The 18,235-nt window shown below is 35.6% G+C and overlaps 1 protein-coding gene across 1 annotated transcript in view; it reads right to left on the bottom strand.

The window, feature by feature from the left end:
* CLYBL (citramalyl-CoA lyase) overlaps nucleotides 1-18,235 on the bottom strand; it is a 362,922-nt gene that overhangs the window by 23,566 nt on the left and 321,121 nt on the right. The window contains exons 3-7 of the mRNA XM_069064181.1: nucleotides 16,677-16,865; nucleotides 12,868-12,969; nucleotides 10,804-10,897; nucleotides 8,913-9,080; nucleotides 4,128-4,252 (exon numbers count right to left, since the gene is read on the bottom strand). Coding sequence (XP_068920282.1) covers nucleotides 4,128-4,252; nucleotides 8,913-9,080; nucleotides 10,804-10,897; nucleotides 12,868-12,969; nucleotides 16,677-16,865 — 678 coding nt within the window. The remainder of the gene's footprint in view (nucleotides 1-4,127; nucleotides 4,253-8,912; nucleotides 9,081-10,803; nucleotides 10,898-12,867; nucleotides 12,970-16,676; nucleotides 16,866-18,235) is intronic.

The raw sequence follows: 18,235 nt of genomic DNA, 5'->3' as shown, positions 1-18,235 counted from the left end.
ATATCTATTTATATGTATGTATATAAATATGTATGTATATGTATATATAAAATCCTGTAAGATAAATCTTATAGGATTTTATAAAATGATAAGATATATGCATATCTTATAGGATTTTATGCATACATTTTATTTTACATTTACATACCTTTTAAAACTTATTAATTTTTGGCTTTTTTTCATTTTGAGTATTTTTCATATCCATTGAAATGCTTACTGGCTAAAAGAACTTTTAGAAAAATCCCACTTATTCAGTAAGCAAAATTTAGGCTAAAATACAACATTTTCTAATATAATTACAATTTTTTTATTTTGAATAAAGTCGACAGTGTTATATTTGCTTTTGATAAAAATCTTCTTATGAAATATGTTCCTCTCTTCCTCTCCCCAAACTATTTGAAAAATATGTGATACAGTTCAGTAATAGCTAGTAAGGAACCAGCATGGATTCAAATTATTGGGAAATGTTTTTTTGTAAATTTAATATAAATCACATGTGATGAGCAAAGGGCATTAGCAGTGGAGAGATTTTCATTTATGGATTAACTAATTTTCCAAAAGAATAAGGAATGGAAAAAAAAAGTCAAAAGGTACCTATACCTTAAACTGAATCCCTATCTCTGACTCTTTGAAAGAAGCAAGCGAGGAAGAATGGATTATTATGGACAGATAGCACACAACTGATAACAAATGGAATACAAACATTTTAGCTTGTGGAAGTTAAAATATCAGCAAAACTGTGATAGATAGAATATTGAATTGTTCACCTTCCCTAACAGATATTAAAAAACAAAGGTGAACTTTAAAATTCTTTAATGACAAGTGATGTCCTTAATTCTTACCAGTGGGTACAACTGTGCTGAGGATTTTATTCTGTAAATATCCTGAAGTATCCTAGATTCAGATCTTTTTAAGACAAAGACTACCATAACTACCTGCCAGATTGTTACAAATCATATGAACCGAATATTATTTTTTAAAATTCAAAATGTTGCTTACTAGGAATTGAGCCGAGGACATTAAACTTTATTTGCTTAGAACTTCAATCAAAAAGTAAAACAAAAAGTCTAACGAAAACCTTGTGATCATATCAGCTAAAATAAAATAATTTATCTGACCATGATCTAATAATTCATAGTCCCAAAATTTTATTATTTTTTGACGGTGGGGAGAGGAGAGAAGAGAACTTTCAGCGTTGATTAATAACACTAGAAAGAAAACACAAAAGATATACCATTATCAACAGAGTGATTCTCATAGATAATTCTGATCTCGGAGCAGAATATAATTTGAGATGGTAGTAGAAAGAAGAAGAGAAGAGGAAATCAAGTTGTTTTGCTTTATCAGAATGATCCATTTCAAAGTATTACTGGAAAAAAAATTCATTGGCAGAGGGAAAAAAAGGTTGTTTTTTTATGTTGGATTTTTGGGGTTGGGTGGGGAGGACTTCACTAGGACACAACTCCCTAGTTTTCATTTCTTTGAGAGTTACCTGTGTTCTAGACTAATTCAGTAAAACAGATTTCTATTCTTTCTTTAGTAATTCACCTTTGTAATGAAACAGATTAGCTGTTGGCTAGGAGTAATATTTTCTATAGAACAGCCTATTTATACCAAGTCTTTGTAAACTGAACCCACATTATTTAAACCCTAAGATCCTCTCAAGACGGTGAGTCACCTACCTGCAGACCCAATATTTGGGACCAACCAATGTATAGGCAAAATGAAAAAAAAATGCTAACTGGATAAACTAGCCATGTGCCCCAACAGGAAGCCCCATTACTTGAGTCATTCAAACCTGAACTGGACAAAGAACCAGAGAATGTGCAGTAAGGAATAAACCTCCACCTTCAGGGGCAGGGTAAAGATGACCTAATTGTTTCTCCTCTCCACCCTACTCTAATTTCTATGATTTTTTCCTAAGAAAATAGTTCCTGCCACACTGTTATGAAAGCTTATCCCCCAACAAGATAGAGATTCTGATTAAAAACATTTTCTAAGCCCTCACATTCAAGCATTGCCATCATCAAAAGGCTTGAACAGGTTGGGACAATTTTCCCCAGGAACAGCACTTTCCCAAACACAAAGGAAAAGTGTTGTTTTCATCATTCAAGTTGCTTAAATGCCAGTTCAATAGTATGTTTCCAGTTTGGATTCTATTTCCTAAAACCAAAATGTAAGTTCACCTCTCCCACTCCCCAGTCTTTCCTTCGCCTGCCTGGTGGCCTCATTCCTTGGCATCCAGCAGCTCACAAACACAAACTGTTGATATTCTGCTGCTGCAATCCCAGATTGGGGATCTGCTGGTTTTGTCATTTTTAAGGTCAACAGTTTACCCCAGCTTATTATTATTATTATTATTTTTAAAAGCAATGGGGGTTTAAGTACCTTGCTCAAGGTTACACGGCCAGTTATTTTTGTGTGGGTGCCGAGTATCTGAGGCTGGAACCGATCCCGGGTCTCCCAGACGCTGGGGCCACACTCTTACTCACTGTGCCACCTGGCCGCCCCCCAGATTATTATTTTGGGAGAAAGTATTTATCCCTTTGAGTACTTCTGCATGGCATGAGGTACGCACCAGTGATACCAAGTGTGCGTGTGTGCACAGGGAGGTATATATGAGCGAGAGAAGAAAGAATGAAAAAATTATTTTGTATGCATAAGTTTTATAGGACGCATTCAAGTCTACACTGGACTCTCATGGGAACTGAATAAGGGTTAGGGGAGCTGAGTGAGAGGCAGAAATAAAACAAATTAACTACCAATAAAAATAGTTCTCCAGGAAGCACAAGCAGGTAACCAGAGATGGATGTCCCTCCATTTCAAAATAAATTGCTACCACCTATCACAGAACCAGGAGGTGGGAGGCAGGCTGAAGCTAGTTTTTCCAATTTTTAGCATAGCTCAACTTCTGGCATTTTTAAAAGTATGCGTGTGCATGTACAATGTGTGTGTGTGTATGTGTGTGTGAGTGAGTGTGTGTGTGTCTGAATCCCAGGATTGGCAATGGAGGAGAGAAAGAGAATAAGGCCCAAAACTGAAGGATTTCATGTTGTCACCCACTTCCCTAAGTCTCTCAGATTTTAAAGCCTTATGTTCTGGTGGTATAAAATGCAAAAAGAGATAATTGTCAAATTCATGATATAGTTTCACCACAGAAGAAAAAGGGTTGAAGAGTATTTTCTGCTTGTTTAAAAATTAGTCCCTAAATAAATTTTCAGTGGTCTTTCTCTTGCTAAGCAACCTTATATTGCCAATACCACAACTTCATCCCTCATAGAAGTTCCAGGGTCAGCTTTAGCTATTAACTAGTAGAAACAGATTTACAGATGCAACTTTTTTCTTTTCTCTAAAAAAGAGGCAAACTGGATTATAGCAAATAACCTTTAAGATAATTAACTGACAATGCTGCAACTGGCATAAAATCTTCCTTCCGGCGACACCTAATTTAAGTATTACTGGCACAAAGTGGAGACAGATTGTGCATCACCACTGCAATATTTACATAGCAGAAACCCACAGAGCAGGAAACGTGAGACTCAATGATGCACTAAATTAGGAACAACCATATTCCAGTGTTAATTTGCTTTCTACTCTATCCAAATCTCAGGTCCAGAAATTGGTACAAATGCACATAAAACCGCCCACTTTTAAATGACTAATTTTGAAGAGATGTTTTTCACATTAAAAAAGTTGGAATTTATTTAATTCTCCCACAAGAAACATTTAGCCAAACCGTGTTCATTTCATTACAATTTGCTCTTGCTTCAATTTCAAATTATTCTCATACCCATGCTTCACTCATATCTGTACATTAAAACTAAGAGCCTTTTTATATTTCCCCAGTGCTGGCAATCTATCTAATGTAATGTGGAAAAATGGATTCAGAGGATTTTAAAATTCTGCTTAGGAAAGTGAGGAGAGCAAATAAAAAAAATTTATCAACCACACGAAATCTTTTCACTTACGGATACTGTCCTGGAAAATCATTAACTGATATAGTGCATTAAAATCCCCCAGCCAAATAGCTATTTTGCTTTCCTTTCTATACTTTAATACAATCTTCAATATTTTTAAAATGATCTTTTAAATATTATCATATATAAGGCATTAAACAAGCCCATTACCTTTCCTAATTGTTGATGTTCTTTAAAAGCTGAAATCAGTTCTTTGGCCCACTTAATTTTTTCACTCGTTGGAGAAAACTGCTCATGGACCACAGCAATTTGGTTCGGGTGAATCACCTGCTTACCTACAAGAAGATTAATAACACTGGAAACATGAAACAACAAACAGATGTTCAAACAAAATGTTTCAACCACTCGAGGATCCTGAATGCCTTATAGGCTGTAGGTTAAGTAATTATTTTAGGACTTGGGAAAAAAAAAAGACCAGCAAGTAGGCAGACTTTCTCTAGAACTCAGAATAAGAACAAACAAAACAATGGGAGTAATTGCATTTGTTTCCATATAGAAGTACAATTCTACTCAATCTACACAGATAATTTCCTATTTCTAGTTACAGGTGTATAGCCGGGCAAATGCTTTGAGTCAGCGTTTTGACAGGAATAGGAATCTGTCAACCCCTTTAAATGATGATTTTTGAAAATTTCTTTGAGTTAATTTTATGAGTAACTCTTTCCATATGTTACAGAATTCTCCCAAGTTACATGATGTGTTTTAAGAAGCTTCATTTCGACTTCCACAAAGCCCAAAGAAATAAAATGACCAAGACAATTTACCTTAGGTGCTGTCAACAATCAAATCTATGATTTACTTCCATTTGCTATATACACTTTTGCAACAAGAAATAGAATACCAGTTTTTCAATGAAGTATTTTAATCACTTCTATCAAAGAAAAAGTAAATTTGAGCAGTGTTGAAAAGGCTGTGCAGTTTTAGAAAAAAAGACTTAGAATTTAGAATTACCAAAGACTATTCTGACAACAGAAACCAACACCTAGATTCCCCTTTTTGACTGGAAAAATGAAGGGATTTGATTTGTTTCTCAGTTAGCCATATGCTATCCTTCAAAAGGAACTTCTTTTTCCTCTATGATGAAAACATTACCATCATCTCATATTTACTATAATTGTTCATGGATAGAAATAAAAACCTGACTTTACATGAAGATCAAAACTGTCAAAGGAAATGATGGAAATGATAGAATTTTTTTTTAAACAGTTCAACAAATGACCAAGGAAACAGGGATTTCAATCATAACATATTAATAAAATGTATGATAATTTAGTGGTACAGTAATGATGCTATTATATTTCATTACATGACAAAATTCTTTGTCATGTTTATGGATTGAAAATGAATATATGATTAGTAACAACTCACACTGGTGAGTACATTTTGGTACATTTCTTTCATTTGTATTTTTAGTCACTATTTTTTTTTAGCATTTAGTAAATATAATTTTTATCCTTTATGTTTTGTAAAATATGAGTTTCACTAATGTCATCATTATATTTGAGTCAAAATAAGGATGACATTTATATTAAAATGTTTATTTCAACATTTCACATGGGGGAAGTATGAATCTTTGAGATGATATAATTAAAACAACCTTAAGTAGCCTTTTCTTGCACATCTATGACAGACTTTTAATAAAACAAGATTTGGGCAAAAAATAGCTGTAAAAAGTAAATATACGTTAAATCATTTGGATAATAATTTCTGAAAAGAAATAAAGTTTTTGATATCAGATTTCTTCAACATTAGATGCTGAAAATTTTATTTTGAAAATCAACATTGTGACACTATTACTAGGAACAGGAGCCAGTTGCATATTGGCATTCCTCTCCCACTCAGAGTTGATACTGAATTTTAAACCTGTATACATAATTCATATTGATATCCAAAGATCCAGATTTCATGGAAACAATTTGTTTTAGGTTTTTCAAATTGGAGAACAAGTAGAGTCTGCATAAAGCATTACAAGACTAATGTCCAATAAATAGTTTCCAGACTTGTCCCTGGATTTTGGGAATGAAAATGATATTTCAAATATATGGAAACAGACAAACCCTATCAACAGTGACTTTAAAAGGTAAATTTCAGAAAATATCTTACATGAATTTTATAGTGTTGGTTTCCTTTTGGTTATATCTTATGTATCCCAACAACTGTATAATAGCCTTTAATGCCATGCAGGAATGAGGCAAATATTTTATACTCAAGTGTTGTTATTGACAAGTTACTGAGAGGGTGCAAAATTGGAAGACATTAAAATTTATGACCATGAAATCCTTTTTACAGTACTACTTGATATATCGTGCTTTAAATCAATACCTGTCAAGTCTTTTAGGTAACTGTATGATGGTGTCATTTTTGTCTTCTACAAAAGACTTAGAAAAAGGAGAAAACCTATAGTGCTTCATATTTATATCTTTCTTCTCAGCATGTAGTAGTGGAAAAACTCTAATGAAGAAGTCAGCTGGTTAAGCTTTATTCTAAGGTTTACTTTTTTTGGGGGGGGGTGTAATTTTTTTTAACATCTTTTAGACAGAAAATATTCTGAGTTTAATGACCAGTGACATAGCCAAGTCACTGACTTAAAAATGAACCCCTATGGATTTTGACTCTGTAAAACAATTTAGGGTATAAAAATAAATGCCAGTCCAGTGCTGAGAAATCACCCAGATTTCTATGTCCAAGATAAAAATCTTTAAGAAAGAGAACTCACTTAAAACATGTCATTTATAAGTGGGAGCCTTGAGTCTCTGGATCCTGTCTAGTAAGAGCTCTCCCTCCCCAATTACACGCAATGGATACTTTTCTTCTATCAAAAAGTAGATTTTTAAAACTTGCACAGCTTGTCTTGGATATTTTATTTCTTTGTGATAAGACAACATGTAGCAGTTAAATGCTAGGATAAACAGACCCTAAGTGGTATAAAAGATAAGTCATTACAAAATCCTTAATTGACATGCTGGAAGTTAGCAGGGATATATATGCAAGGGTTTTTTTTCCCATTAAAAAAAAAGTGCTCTTAGTAACACGGCCTCTCGAGTCAAAAGTTATTGATTTTTACTTCCTCCTGGCCTATCTGTGTAAGTATGGGCAGCCTTGATTCTTCCCCTACCCTCTTCCTAATATCGCACCCTCCACCCCCACCCCCACCTCCCCCAATTCCCTCCCATGCCTCCCTACACACACACCACACTTTCCTTTCTTTTTGTGTGTATGTGATTTTCAAGGTCCTGAAGTCTAAGAACAGCATTGGTGGGGCTGCAAGTTCATACTAATGAGTCCTATGCCCCCTGTAGGTCTCTAAATCTGATCTGAAATAATTTGTTCTCTAGGATTGAATTTAGGATCTAACTTCTCTTAACACTAACTTTTTGGGGGCTGAATAATCCAGCCACTTGCCCGCTTCTGTAGGCAAAAAAGATGCCTCTCTGAAGTAAGCCTAGGTCATAATGACTGATAGTGACACGGGCCACTGTAGACTTCGTGTTTGTTTTCTGTTTTTTTATTGAATTAGTTTCCATTTCAAAGCAACATCTGGCTGCTTGGCAGCCAACCCTACACATCTTAGGTTTACAACATCGATGTCTGTTGGGAAGACTGCGTGAAATCTTTCCCAAAGTTGTCAATTTTGGCCTCATCTTAACTAGCCATCAGGAAGAGAGACAGGTGTAATAGGGCCACCCACAAAACAGTGACATTACTGATAGAGTAGAATGACTTGTTTTCCTTCCCAATTTGCATTCAATTTAGTGAAAATGAATTAAAGTACTTGAAATTTGACCATATTTAGTGGTATCACTAAGAGACCATATTTATCAAACATTTGTGGATAAAAAGACCACAAACAAAAATCTGGGCTTACTCAAATCTTAAAGAGAAAAAATACTTTAAATATGAAATCATTAATTAAATTTTTTCATTAAAGTTATCAGCCACTAAGGTCATTTTTCAAAAGGTTCTTTCAATAATATTTGCCTAGTAACCTGTAAACTGAAATGTTTATAAGAAATAGTTTCGATTGTGATTTCTTCTTTGTGGTTTGAGGGTGTTGTAAATTTTTAATATGAGTACAAGAAAACCCTATATTAGTTTATCCTTCCTCTCTTTGGTTTTCTCTCTTTTTTTTCCTTTCTTCCCTCCTTTTTTTTAGTTATAGAATCCCATTGTGTATATGTCAAACAATAGATTTCTATTGCAAAAACACAATCTTTGGTTGCTACCCTGGCTCATAGGGGTGTCTGAGTGATCTGGTACACCAATCACTGGATAGCAGCCTGCATTACAGGGCTTAGTTGCAAGGAGCCTGCTGGTCTCGCTGCCTGCCAGTACCCGTAGGTGTCGCCAGGTGCACAGACACTTACTGAGAGGTAGGGGGATGAGAAGAAGGGGGTGGGGAGAGAAAAAAAAATAAGCCACAGGGAAAAACAAATCTTAGAAAATGTCAGCAAAATAACTTTTAAAAAATGAATTAGTCCTTTTTTTCTTAGAAACTTCCCCCTATCTTATGTACACTCCCCCCCCCCCAGTCTAATAATAGTTTATTCAAACACAATTCCCCTAAATTCAATAAAAACAGCAACAACAACAACAACAAAAAAAAAGAGTCAAGAACAGGGGGAAAAAAGGCCCATAACTAATCTAAAGAAAAAGATGTGACAGGTGATGACTTTTTTAAAAGTTCATAAACAACAAATAATGTCACTTCTTCCCTGACATGTTTGCAATCGATGCTTTTCACCAAATGTGACTTTTCAATGTTTAAAATCATGGAAAAAGTGCAGTTGTTTGGGTACTTATTTATGTTAGAAGGCTACATTTTGAGGTTTTTTTTTTTTTGTTTCTAGAGTTTATACCATAATAAACCAGAGTTGGCTTTAAAAACATGATTAGGAAAGAAAGAAAGAAAGAAAAAATATTATCAGGAAACCATACCAGTAAAGCCCATGATGGCTCCCTCTCTTGACTGCCTGCGGAGCCCATCTTCATCTCGAAAGTCGATGTATACCAGATCTATGGCTTGTAGACCAAAGGCTTTTGCTACAACGATAATCTTTTGCCGGGCATAAAGAATATCTTGAGTTTCTTTACTACTTGTTGCACCTGAAAATGGGTTATTACAGACAAAGGAGAAAGTTTGGCTTTGGAAGACTAACACGAATCTTTACTGTTAAAAACATAGTTTTTCTTTTTATGGAAATACAGCTACCAAAATGAAGATCTAAAGAAAGGGGTTGGTTTAAACCAAAGTTTAATCATGAGTAATATTTCTTTTTTTTCCCTCTTTCTTTCTTTTTCTTTCTTTCTTCCTGTCTATCTATGTATGTCCCAAAAATCTTAGTGCAATTTAAAGCTGTTAAAAGCTTAAAACTGCACTAAGATTTTTGTCATATACATAATATATGCATATATTATTCCCATATTTATCTTGAAGTGTTTTTTTTATATAGATGAAAAGTTACATTTTGTCTCAGATAATAACATCAGGCTAATCTAGATCAACAATGACTTTCGATAAATTTTTCCTTCCTTTTTTTGATTATATGTTTTTGAAAACCATTAAATCAAATCAACAGTAGTAGTATTACACAGGTGGTCTTGCACCATCTAAGGAAATAGTTAAAAACTCTCTCTGAGAATAAAATGACAGGCTTCTCTTTGCAAATCCTACCATAAATGATATCCTGTATCAAATCCTTAAACTTCTTTGGATAGAAGATTTAGAAAAACTGAATGCCACACTGACTTCTGACATTCTCTCTCCTAAGTTCACAGAAATTCCTGACAATATATAACCTGCTTATATGGATACCAGTATTAAATAAAACTTTGCTTCATTCCTGTCCAGTCTCACTATTTTGGTGTGGCCTATGAAATTGCCTGAGATAGTCCAGTCATTTCTGTCAATTCTAATTGTAGGTCTGAAAACAATGTTTTTTTTTTTTTTGTGATACTGTATTTTCTAAATATGCATATTTTTCCAGTAATGTTTATATATAATTCACAATGAGTGTTTATGAGTCTTCAAAACAATTGTGAAGGATGTTGTAGGAGGTGGGGGACTATGGGTAAGGAATACTGAATGCATTGTTAGATATGGCTGATATGTCAGTTATTTTGGTTGAACTGTCTCCTCCCCCCCCCACTTTCTTTTAAAATCTTTGTACAATGAATAGTGCACTGGACAGGGGAGAGGACCTGGCTATACTTGGAAATGAATATGATGTAAAAATGAAATATTTCAACAGCATTTTTAAAAATTAAAGGAGTGGCATCTTAATACATATTTAAAATGCAAAGGCTTACACAATATATTTTAGGGGAAATTTGAGATTTTAAAATTATTTTAATCCACCATTTTCATATAGAAAATACCAATCAGATCAAGTCAAAATTTCCTGGGAAGTTGAAATCTCCACAAATCATCCATGTTTGAAAATAACCTGGCAATTGAATGTTTGTAGTACAGATTGCCTTTAAATAGATAGGAAACCAAATTATTCTTAAATCGTGTAGTTGTAGAGAGTTAATCTAGACACTTAAAAATATGAACAATAAATCTGTATAGCATTACCAAACTTTCTTGATGAGATAACAGGTTATTTTACATTACTTTATTCTTGAATAATAATAATAGTACCTCAGTGGTCTACAAACAGGTTTAGGATGCATGGCCAAAATTTGGGGAGAAAGATTTTGAACATTAGAGTATACCTAAAAATGACTTCATCAAAGACCACAACCAGAACCGGCTGCTGCATATCAATACTTTTATGAACTATGGCTTTGAAAAATACAAATTAATATGCATTCGAATATTTAGAACCTATGCTAGCCCGGAAATCCTCTCCTCCAAAAACGACTGCATCTAGATGAAGACCAGCTCGAGATCCAGTCTTCAGTGTTTCTTCACAGACAGCCTTTAAAAGAATACAACAAAAGTGATTTTCACAGAAATGTCGGCACCAGAGAAAAGAGTGAGATATAACAGTAATATGTCACTATCTAAATCTTGACACCTTTTGGCTGTAATCAGCCCAAAACAGTCTCAACTCTCCCTGTGTGAAAGGCATTCACCACTATCAATAACATACAAGACAATTAGTGTAGATGTAAGACCTGTATTTGGTGGTGCTGCTTTTACAGAGTTCGCATTCTTTACCTTATACCATTTGGGCAAAATTCAATTTGACTGCACTAGAAGCTGGCTGTATTCTTTCCTTGATTCCTCCTACCTGAAGAGGCTGATTGTGTCTCAACATTTAGAGGGGGTAGCTTGGGAATTTAAGAACAAACTAAAGTATTGGTCACCGGTCTGACATTGTAGTAGATTTTTTAGTACTTGTTTTTGGGAGACAATACAATTCATAAACCTGCAAACACAGAGCAGGAAATTAGAAAGTGCAACAAGTTGTGTCTGATGTATGAACAAGGAACATTGATACTTTAACTTTAACAGCTTTCTGTCAAACCAGGTTCTGATACTGTTTGTTATGGTGCTAACAAATATGGCGATGTAGGTGTACGTAAATAAATGGGTAGAGATGACATCTAGTATAATTCCTGACATATTCTGTTTTGTCTTCTGCAGTTGTTAGGGGGGGATGCCAGTCTACTTGAGGAAAATGCTAAAAACAGAGTAAGATGATTTCTGTCGATGTATGTCGATATTCAGCATGACTGTGTCTTTTGGGTGATGTTTTTCATTATATTCAGGGAGATTTAGCACAGGTTATAAGAATTTGTGGTTTAGCTACGTAAACACACCGACCACCAGGGAAGCCTTACACCAGTTCTGGAAATCCTGGCAACATACCCCTCCTACACAGTCCAACAGACAACTTTCCTCTTGGAGTATTTTCTCAAGTACGTGGTCACTCCAGAACAGGCATTCGGTTTTCTTTTTCCTTTGTCACTAGTGATTTCTGCTCTCTACCCCAACCCAAACTCCTCCACCTCCCCCGCCTCTTTCCATGGAAACCTAGACTAGAAACTCAGAGAAAGGGTTACTATGTTAGAGGTTTATAGGTCCATCAGATTGATGAGGTATTTTTAGGCAAGTTTACAAATACCTACTTTTTGAGAGAGATTGAGATTAGCCATGACAGGTAATTTAATAAGGCAACAACCAGTATTGCTGACATCTTTGGAAAATTTTGGGATTTCTTTGAATTACTATGCCCAAATAGATTTAAGCAAAACTGGAAAATGTTGTCACCCATTTAACTTTTTAAATTCTCCTTTTTAAAAAAATCATATTTTAGCTGTGACATCTTGCAGCATGGAGGGATATAATATACTGGAACATATTTACCTGTTCTAACATAGCAAATAACATGTAAGGCACTCTAAACCATGTCAACACTCAATCATAAACATTAACCTTGTCCAATTTCCATCATGTGCATCACAAATACTATAGGCCATGTTCAGCGAAAGCATGCTGGAAGATGTCACAGTCAAAATATGTCTTTTTAAAAAGAAGAATTTTAAAAGTTAAGTGGGTAATGGCATTTTCCAATTTTGTTTAATCAATCTAGGCATGTGATAGTAATTCAAAGTTTGCATTTTATTTGCAAGATAAATGGATGACAAAAGTTATTAGTGGAAATACATAGTATCTGGAGGAGACATTTCCTTGAAATATTTAGAATTTTACTAAGGAAGGTTTTTTTTCTTTGCACTTAATGACTCTTTTTGTTATTTTCTAAGATGCTCTCGATCAGTTTTGTCAGTCCTAATGAACAGATGGTGATTAATGTTTACCTAGCTTGTGACTCCGTATAGGAAAATATTTTTTTTAAGATGATAAAACAGATTAGTGAAAGGAAAGCTCTCTGTAGGTGACTTATAAAATTTTAACTCTTCAATCATATAATTCTTTTCTTACCTTAAAATTGAGCAAACCCATGGCAGTTTCCACAAAAGGGATTAAATTCATTGGTTCTACAAGTGTTCGGCCTTTTAAGTGGAATAAAAATTTGTCTGAAAACTAAAAATCAGAAGAAATGTCATTGGTGATTAGATAAAAATCAATTTATCAGTTGTTGAAATTTAGACATACAAATAGCACTGTCATCTTTCACCTGAGGAAGCAACCCTCCCCTCCCCCCCAACCACTTCCAGGCTTATTTGGTCCTCTTCCCCCCAACCCCCCAACCCAAACAAACATGAAACAGAGAAAAAAAAAAGCACCCACTCCAAGCTCCAGTGATAAAACCCTAAATATCAAGTTTGAGGCCTAGGATTTGGAACTACAGCACACTCAGATTCTGAAGTTTTCATGGTTTCCTTGCAAAAAGATTTACTTAACACCTATTTCCTGGATTGGTTAAATGCAAATCATTAGGCTCTTAAAACAATGAACAATCGCTATACCTGTTATTGTTTTTGTTTCATGCCCAAGACTGACATCACTGTAACTGTTCAGCAGCCTTCTAAGTGGCATCCATATTATTCATTACAGCACCATTACCCTTTGTTCAGAGGCTTTTCTTCATAATTTTTTAGCTTACCTAGGAAGACCTTAAAAAGGAAGTTTAATTCTTTGAAGACCAAAGCTTTCCAATTTTTTCCATGAGACCAGTTCACAGCTAGCTCTGAGCTGCCAGTGGGGTAGCCCAAATTCCAAAATCTATCATCTGGAAACATACAAAAGCTCTTGCACAGATTTTTTTTAACCCCCTTTTCAAAAGGGGAAAAAAATACTCCTAAATTATAAATCTATTATGTTCATCTAGATCGTATAATTTGTGGAGAGATGAAAAAAAATATCACAGGTATGATAAAGATATTTTTGTAAATAAAGACAAAAATAGCATATATATCCGTTTTAAATTTAAGGAATATTCAACCATTAATGGATATCAAAGGAAAAGGGAATTTTAATCATCTCTCCATTCAGTCTCAGTTGGGTAAATCATATCTAAGAGATTTGCATAAATATAAACCATCAAAGACTTTTCATCTTCAAAGGGGGTTTCAAGACCCTATAAGCTTTGTACTGTAATCATCACAGGTCACAACCCTGCAGGAAAAAGGCTGCTATGGCAACATAAAAAACTAATGCTTAAGGCTTAGCATAATATTCTGACTAATAGAAAGGAAACTCATTTTAAAAGCTGGCAGCCTATTTACCAGAAGCGGGATTAGAGGTGTTATTTCCCCTTTTAGCTTCCCCCCCTCCTTTCCCAACCCTCCTCACTAGGCTGCCAGCTTTTAAAATGAGCCCCGCCTAAAAAAAAAATCTAATCACTGAGATCTTTAAAAAGCTTTTGAGCAATTTGCAGTAACTTTACAATTAGGCTAAAATAAATCACAGCTTTCAGTAATGAAGAATTATTCCCAGTCTCCTTCAGGGTCCTCCCTCTCCCCTGTCACCACCCTCACCCCTCTTCATTTTCTTCAGGCATCATCATCTTTCGTAACTTTTCCAGTGAAAGGGATAACTCAGTGAAAACAGTAAGAATGAACAGGATAAGCTTCAATTCAAATAGATAAAAAATGCTGGCTTTAATCTAAGTTCAGAGAAAACAGACATTTAAGTCACATGTCTAACAATGGAAATTGGGTACTAAAATATTTGTGATGTTAGTGTTAACTATGTCTGAATATTTTAAAAAATTTGTTTAAAAATGAGAAATGCTACATGCCTCATTATCTGGGGCAGGAGTTTTAATCACAGAAATCATCTAGTTTAAAAATAAGCAAAAATTCATTTCTCTGTTCTTAACAACAAAAACCCCCTTATGATACAATTTGTTTTTAAGTTAAAAAGGACATTTTTAATTAAATATTCTTGCCCATCCTCCTCTTCCTCCTCCTTCTCTTTCTTAAAAAATTGCTCTAAGTACTAACACAAAAGGTAACTAGTGGAGAAGTTTCAATTAATTTTTTCAAAAGGAGACGATTAAATGTTTCCGGCCTGGTAAAGTGTTCATTTCAGGGAGGTGGAGGGGACGGGGTGGGGGGAGGAGAAGAAGGGGGGAAAAATCACAAAGAGATTGGGGAGGAGAAGAAGTAGCAGGCCTCAGCAATTCTTTCAATTCCAGTGCACACCCAATAGTGTGTTGGGAAGAATGCACACTGTTCAGGATTTGTGGGAGAATTGTCCCGTTACAAAGGAGGGAGAGTTACGCTTGTTATAGTCCAATAAGCCATGCCAGTCAAACAAGTACCCACACTAGGGACAAAAGGAAAGCAAGAGATCCTCAGACAAAAGAAAACAAGTAAGCCCATCTTTTCGTTCTGCGCATCAGCCTCGAGGTTTTATACTGCACAGAAATAAAAAAAGAGAGAAAAAAATAAACAGCAAAACCACTTCGGTTAACTAGGGAATCTTATTTAAAAAAAATACAAACTAGAGGATCTAAATTTCAGCCTAATTTATTAACTCAAGGATTAGGCCAGTGGGAAAGGAGAAATATTGAATAAGGCATAGTCTAAAATGAAAACTGACTGTGTGTGTTTTTAAGTAAATGAAATTGATGTTAAGTGTGGAGCCAGATAGGATTGCATTACAATTGAGAACATGCTTTGCTTGCAAGAAGGTCCTTCCTACATTCATAAAGCACAACCTGTATCTCTCAGTTTTTTCGTTGCAACCTCTTGGAAGCCAACTCCAGTTGATTTTAATTAATTTTTGGTCTCTGAATAGGGGTCTTCAGAAAGAATGTGGCATTTCTGGATGTATTATGAAAGGGGAGGGAGAGTTCTGCTGTGTAGTATAACTATGAAGTGTGTATTGCTTTGGTCCCATGTGCTCCCACCTCCCAGATGTGATGGGCAGGATGGAAATATCCAGCAAGTTTGCCTCCTGCCTTTCCACCCCTTCTCTTCAAGGAGAGAGCTACACAATGACGTGCAATTTCCTTCTACAATACAGAATTAGGGCAACCTCCTAAATAAAATCGACTCCCTTTTAACAATTAAAACAATTATAGTATAATTAGACCTATTTCAAAGTTTTCTTAAGTAATTTGAAATGCCAGCCATTTTACATTTCAAGTTTTTATTGGCTGAAAAAGTCAGTCATGAAACACAAACACACCTGTCAGCAATTAAAAAGGGAAGAACTAGAAAGCTGTTCAGGAAATAATATCTGTGCTAATTAAAAACACTAGTTAAAAGCTTCCTGTTTATTCCTCCAGTTGCCCTAAGGAGTGACCTTTTCCTCCCCTTCTTTATGTTCATTTTTTCATATGTGGCTTGGGTGTTTTTGCTGTCTATGATTCCCAGTGAATCTTTGTAAAGCCTGTTTCCATAGCTGGGCCTTTCAGGTGGCAGCAGTGGGTTTAGGGTCCGGCAGGGTGCAAGAAAGGATCAAATTCTCAGGCAAGTCGGCTTCCGGGATTGCCCTGCTGCCACTGTGAAGGCTATTGAAAGGTATTCCCCTCCAACACAAATCTGATTACAAAGCAGAAGGTTATTATTATTTTTTTTAATGCTTCTTTCTTACCTGAAGCTGCTCTGCAAAGAACTTTGGAAAAAAAAAAAGCTCCGATTGGGAGGCTATCAATGGAATGGACGCCTTCTTAGACCCATTAGTTTTTAAGTGTCCTTTCCTTCTTGCTACACTGCATGTGTGCTTTTTAACAATCTATGGCATAAAAATAGTCGTGTGACTACTGATCAATAGTTCTTATTAGGTCTTGGGCCTTTCATTAAAGCAGCAATAGCAGCAGATCACTGGTTACTCACCCATCGTATTTCTTCAGGATTTTCAACCTTTGGCAGCATAAGGCTGGAAGGAAGGACCTGGGATTGCAGGAGGGCCTCCAAGTCTTTCTCAGCAAGACCACTAGAGACTGCGTTGATCCTTACACACTTTTCAGTAGGGCCCAAATCAAATTCTTCTAGGGTCTTCACTATTCTCAGTCTTGCTTCCTCCTATAATCATGAACAGAAGGTATTTCTTAAATTTATTTTTCCATCGAGTGGATTACATGGGGCTGTAAATAGAACATATCCATTTCCAAATCGGAGTGTCATTCAGACATTTCCCCTACAAATATCTTTCAACAATGTTTGAGGGCTATTAAAACACTGACCATGGCTACCATAACACATACACAATGAACACGTGTTCAACTCTTTCTTTAAGAATCTTTCCCGGCACCTAATACTGAGTAACAGGTTCTTAGAATAGATAGATGCTTTAACAAATATTTGTTGAATGAAAGAGTAAATGGGTAAAAATGAAAGAGTAAATAATATAAAGCATTTCCTTTTAAAATCTAGCAGCAATAACAATATTCTGGTTGCTCATATATGTTCTACATAAGAAGAGATAGTTTCTTTTTCCACATACATCTTCCTGCCTTTATTTTTTTACTCACTCTTTTAAACTGAGTTGAATCTTGCCACTCAATTTAAAGAAGCTTGTGTGAGCCTGACACCATGTACTATAGGGTAAGCTCCAAACCATTCAGCTGGAAAGCAATCCTATCACAAAGAGGCAAAGATACTTCTCCCTTGAAGTTGACAGAGACTTTGCTCACTGGTCAAAAAAAGCCTTATTCTGTATATGAATTTTATCTTGGGGGGAAAAACATCTGAAATGAAACATAAAAAAATTTGCCTGAGATGGGGTGGCCGTGGGAGAGAAGGAGAAAGGATGGAGTTGGAGGGGGTGGGGGGGAGACTGGGGAGAGGAACGGAAGCTTCACGGAGAAAGAAGGCTTTGGGCTTGCTACTTCCTGCCAATTTCAGTTTCAAAAACAAATTCCTCCAACTTGCCAACAGCCTTCAACAAATTCTCATTGTTGGAATGAACACTTATCAAAAGTAGTTTCATTTGGGAAGGGTTTTTTATGATACTAATAAAACTTTAAAGCCTCCCCTACCACTGATGAATGTTGGGTTGTTTTTTTTTTTTTTTTAAACAATATGCAGTTATCTGGACGGCACTACTTCTCTGGGAAATAGGCAAACCAAAGGCAAGAAGTATTATCCAAGGCCATATTCAGGCTAATACTAATCAGTGAGACAACACATGACAGTAGATTTAAACCAGACGGATGTAGGTCTCTGGCTGTGAGTGGAAGTAGAGAAGCTTTCCAAATGTGGCCTGACTTAAACAGTGTGAGGAAACAGTAGCTTACAGTTGTCAGGTCAGATCAGAATAAGGGCTCTAAGACCACTTTAAGACAGCTTGTGGTGTCCTGATTTACAGGGCTGGGGCTGCCAATAATTAGGCTAAGTTCAGACAGTGGTGAAGGATGGCTCCCACCAACTAAAAGGAAGGTATAATGAAGCGA

The sequence above is a fragment of the Petaurus breviceps genome, unplaced genomic scaffold, assembly GCF_028583685.1.
Source record: "Petaurus breviceps papuanus isolate PSGF00001 unplaced genomic scaffold, PetGlider_PUasm1.0 90625, whole genome shotgun sequence".
Classification (NCBI taxonomy): Eukaryota; Metazoa; Chordata; class Mammalia; order Diprotodontia; family Petauridae; genus Petaurus; species Petaurus breviceps.
This window is presented reverse-complemented; position numbering and strand designations above follow the sequence as displayed.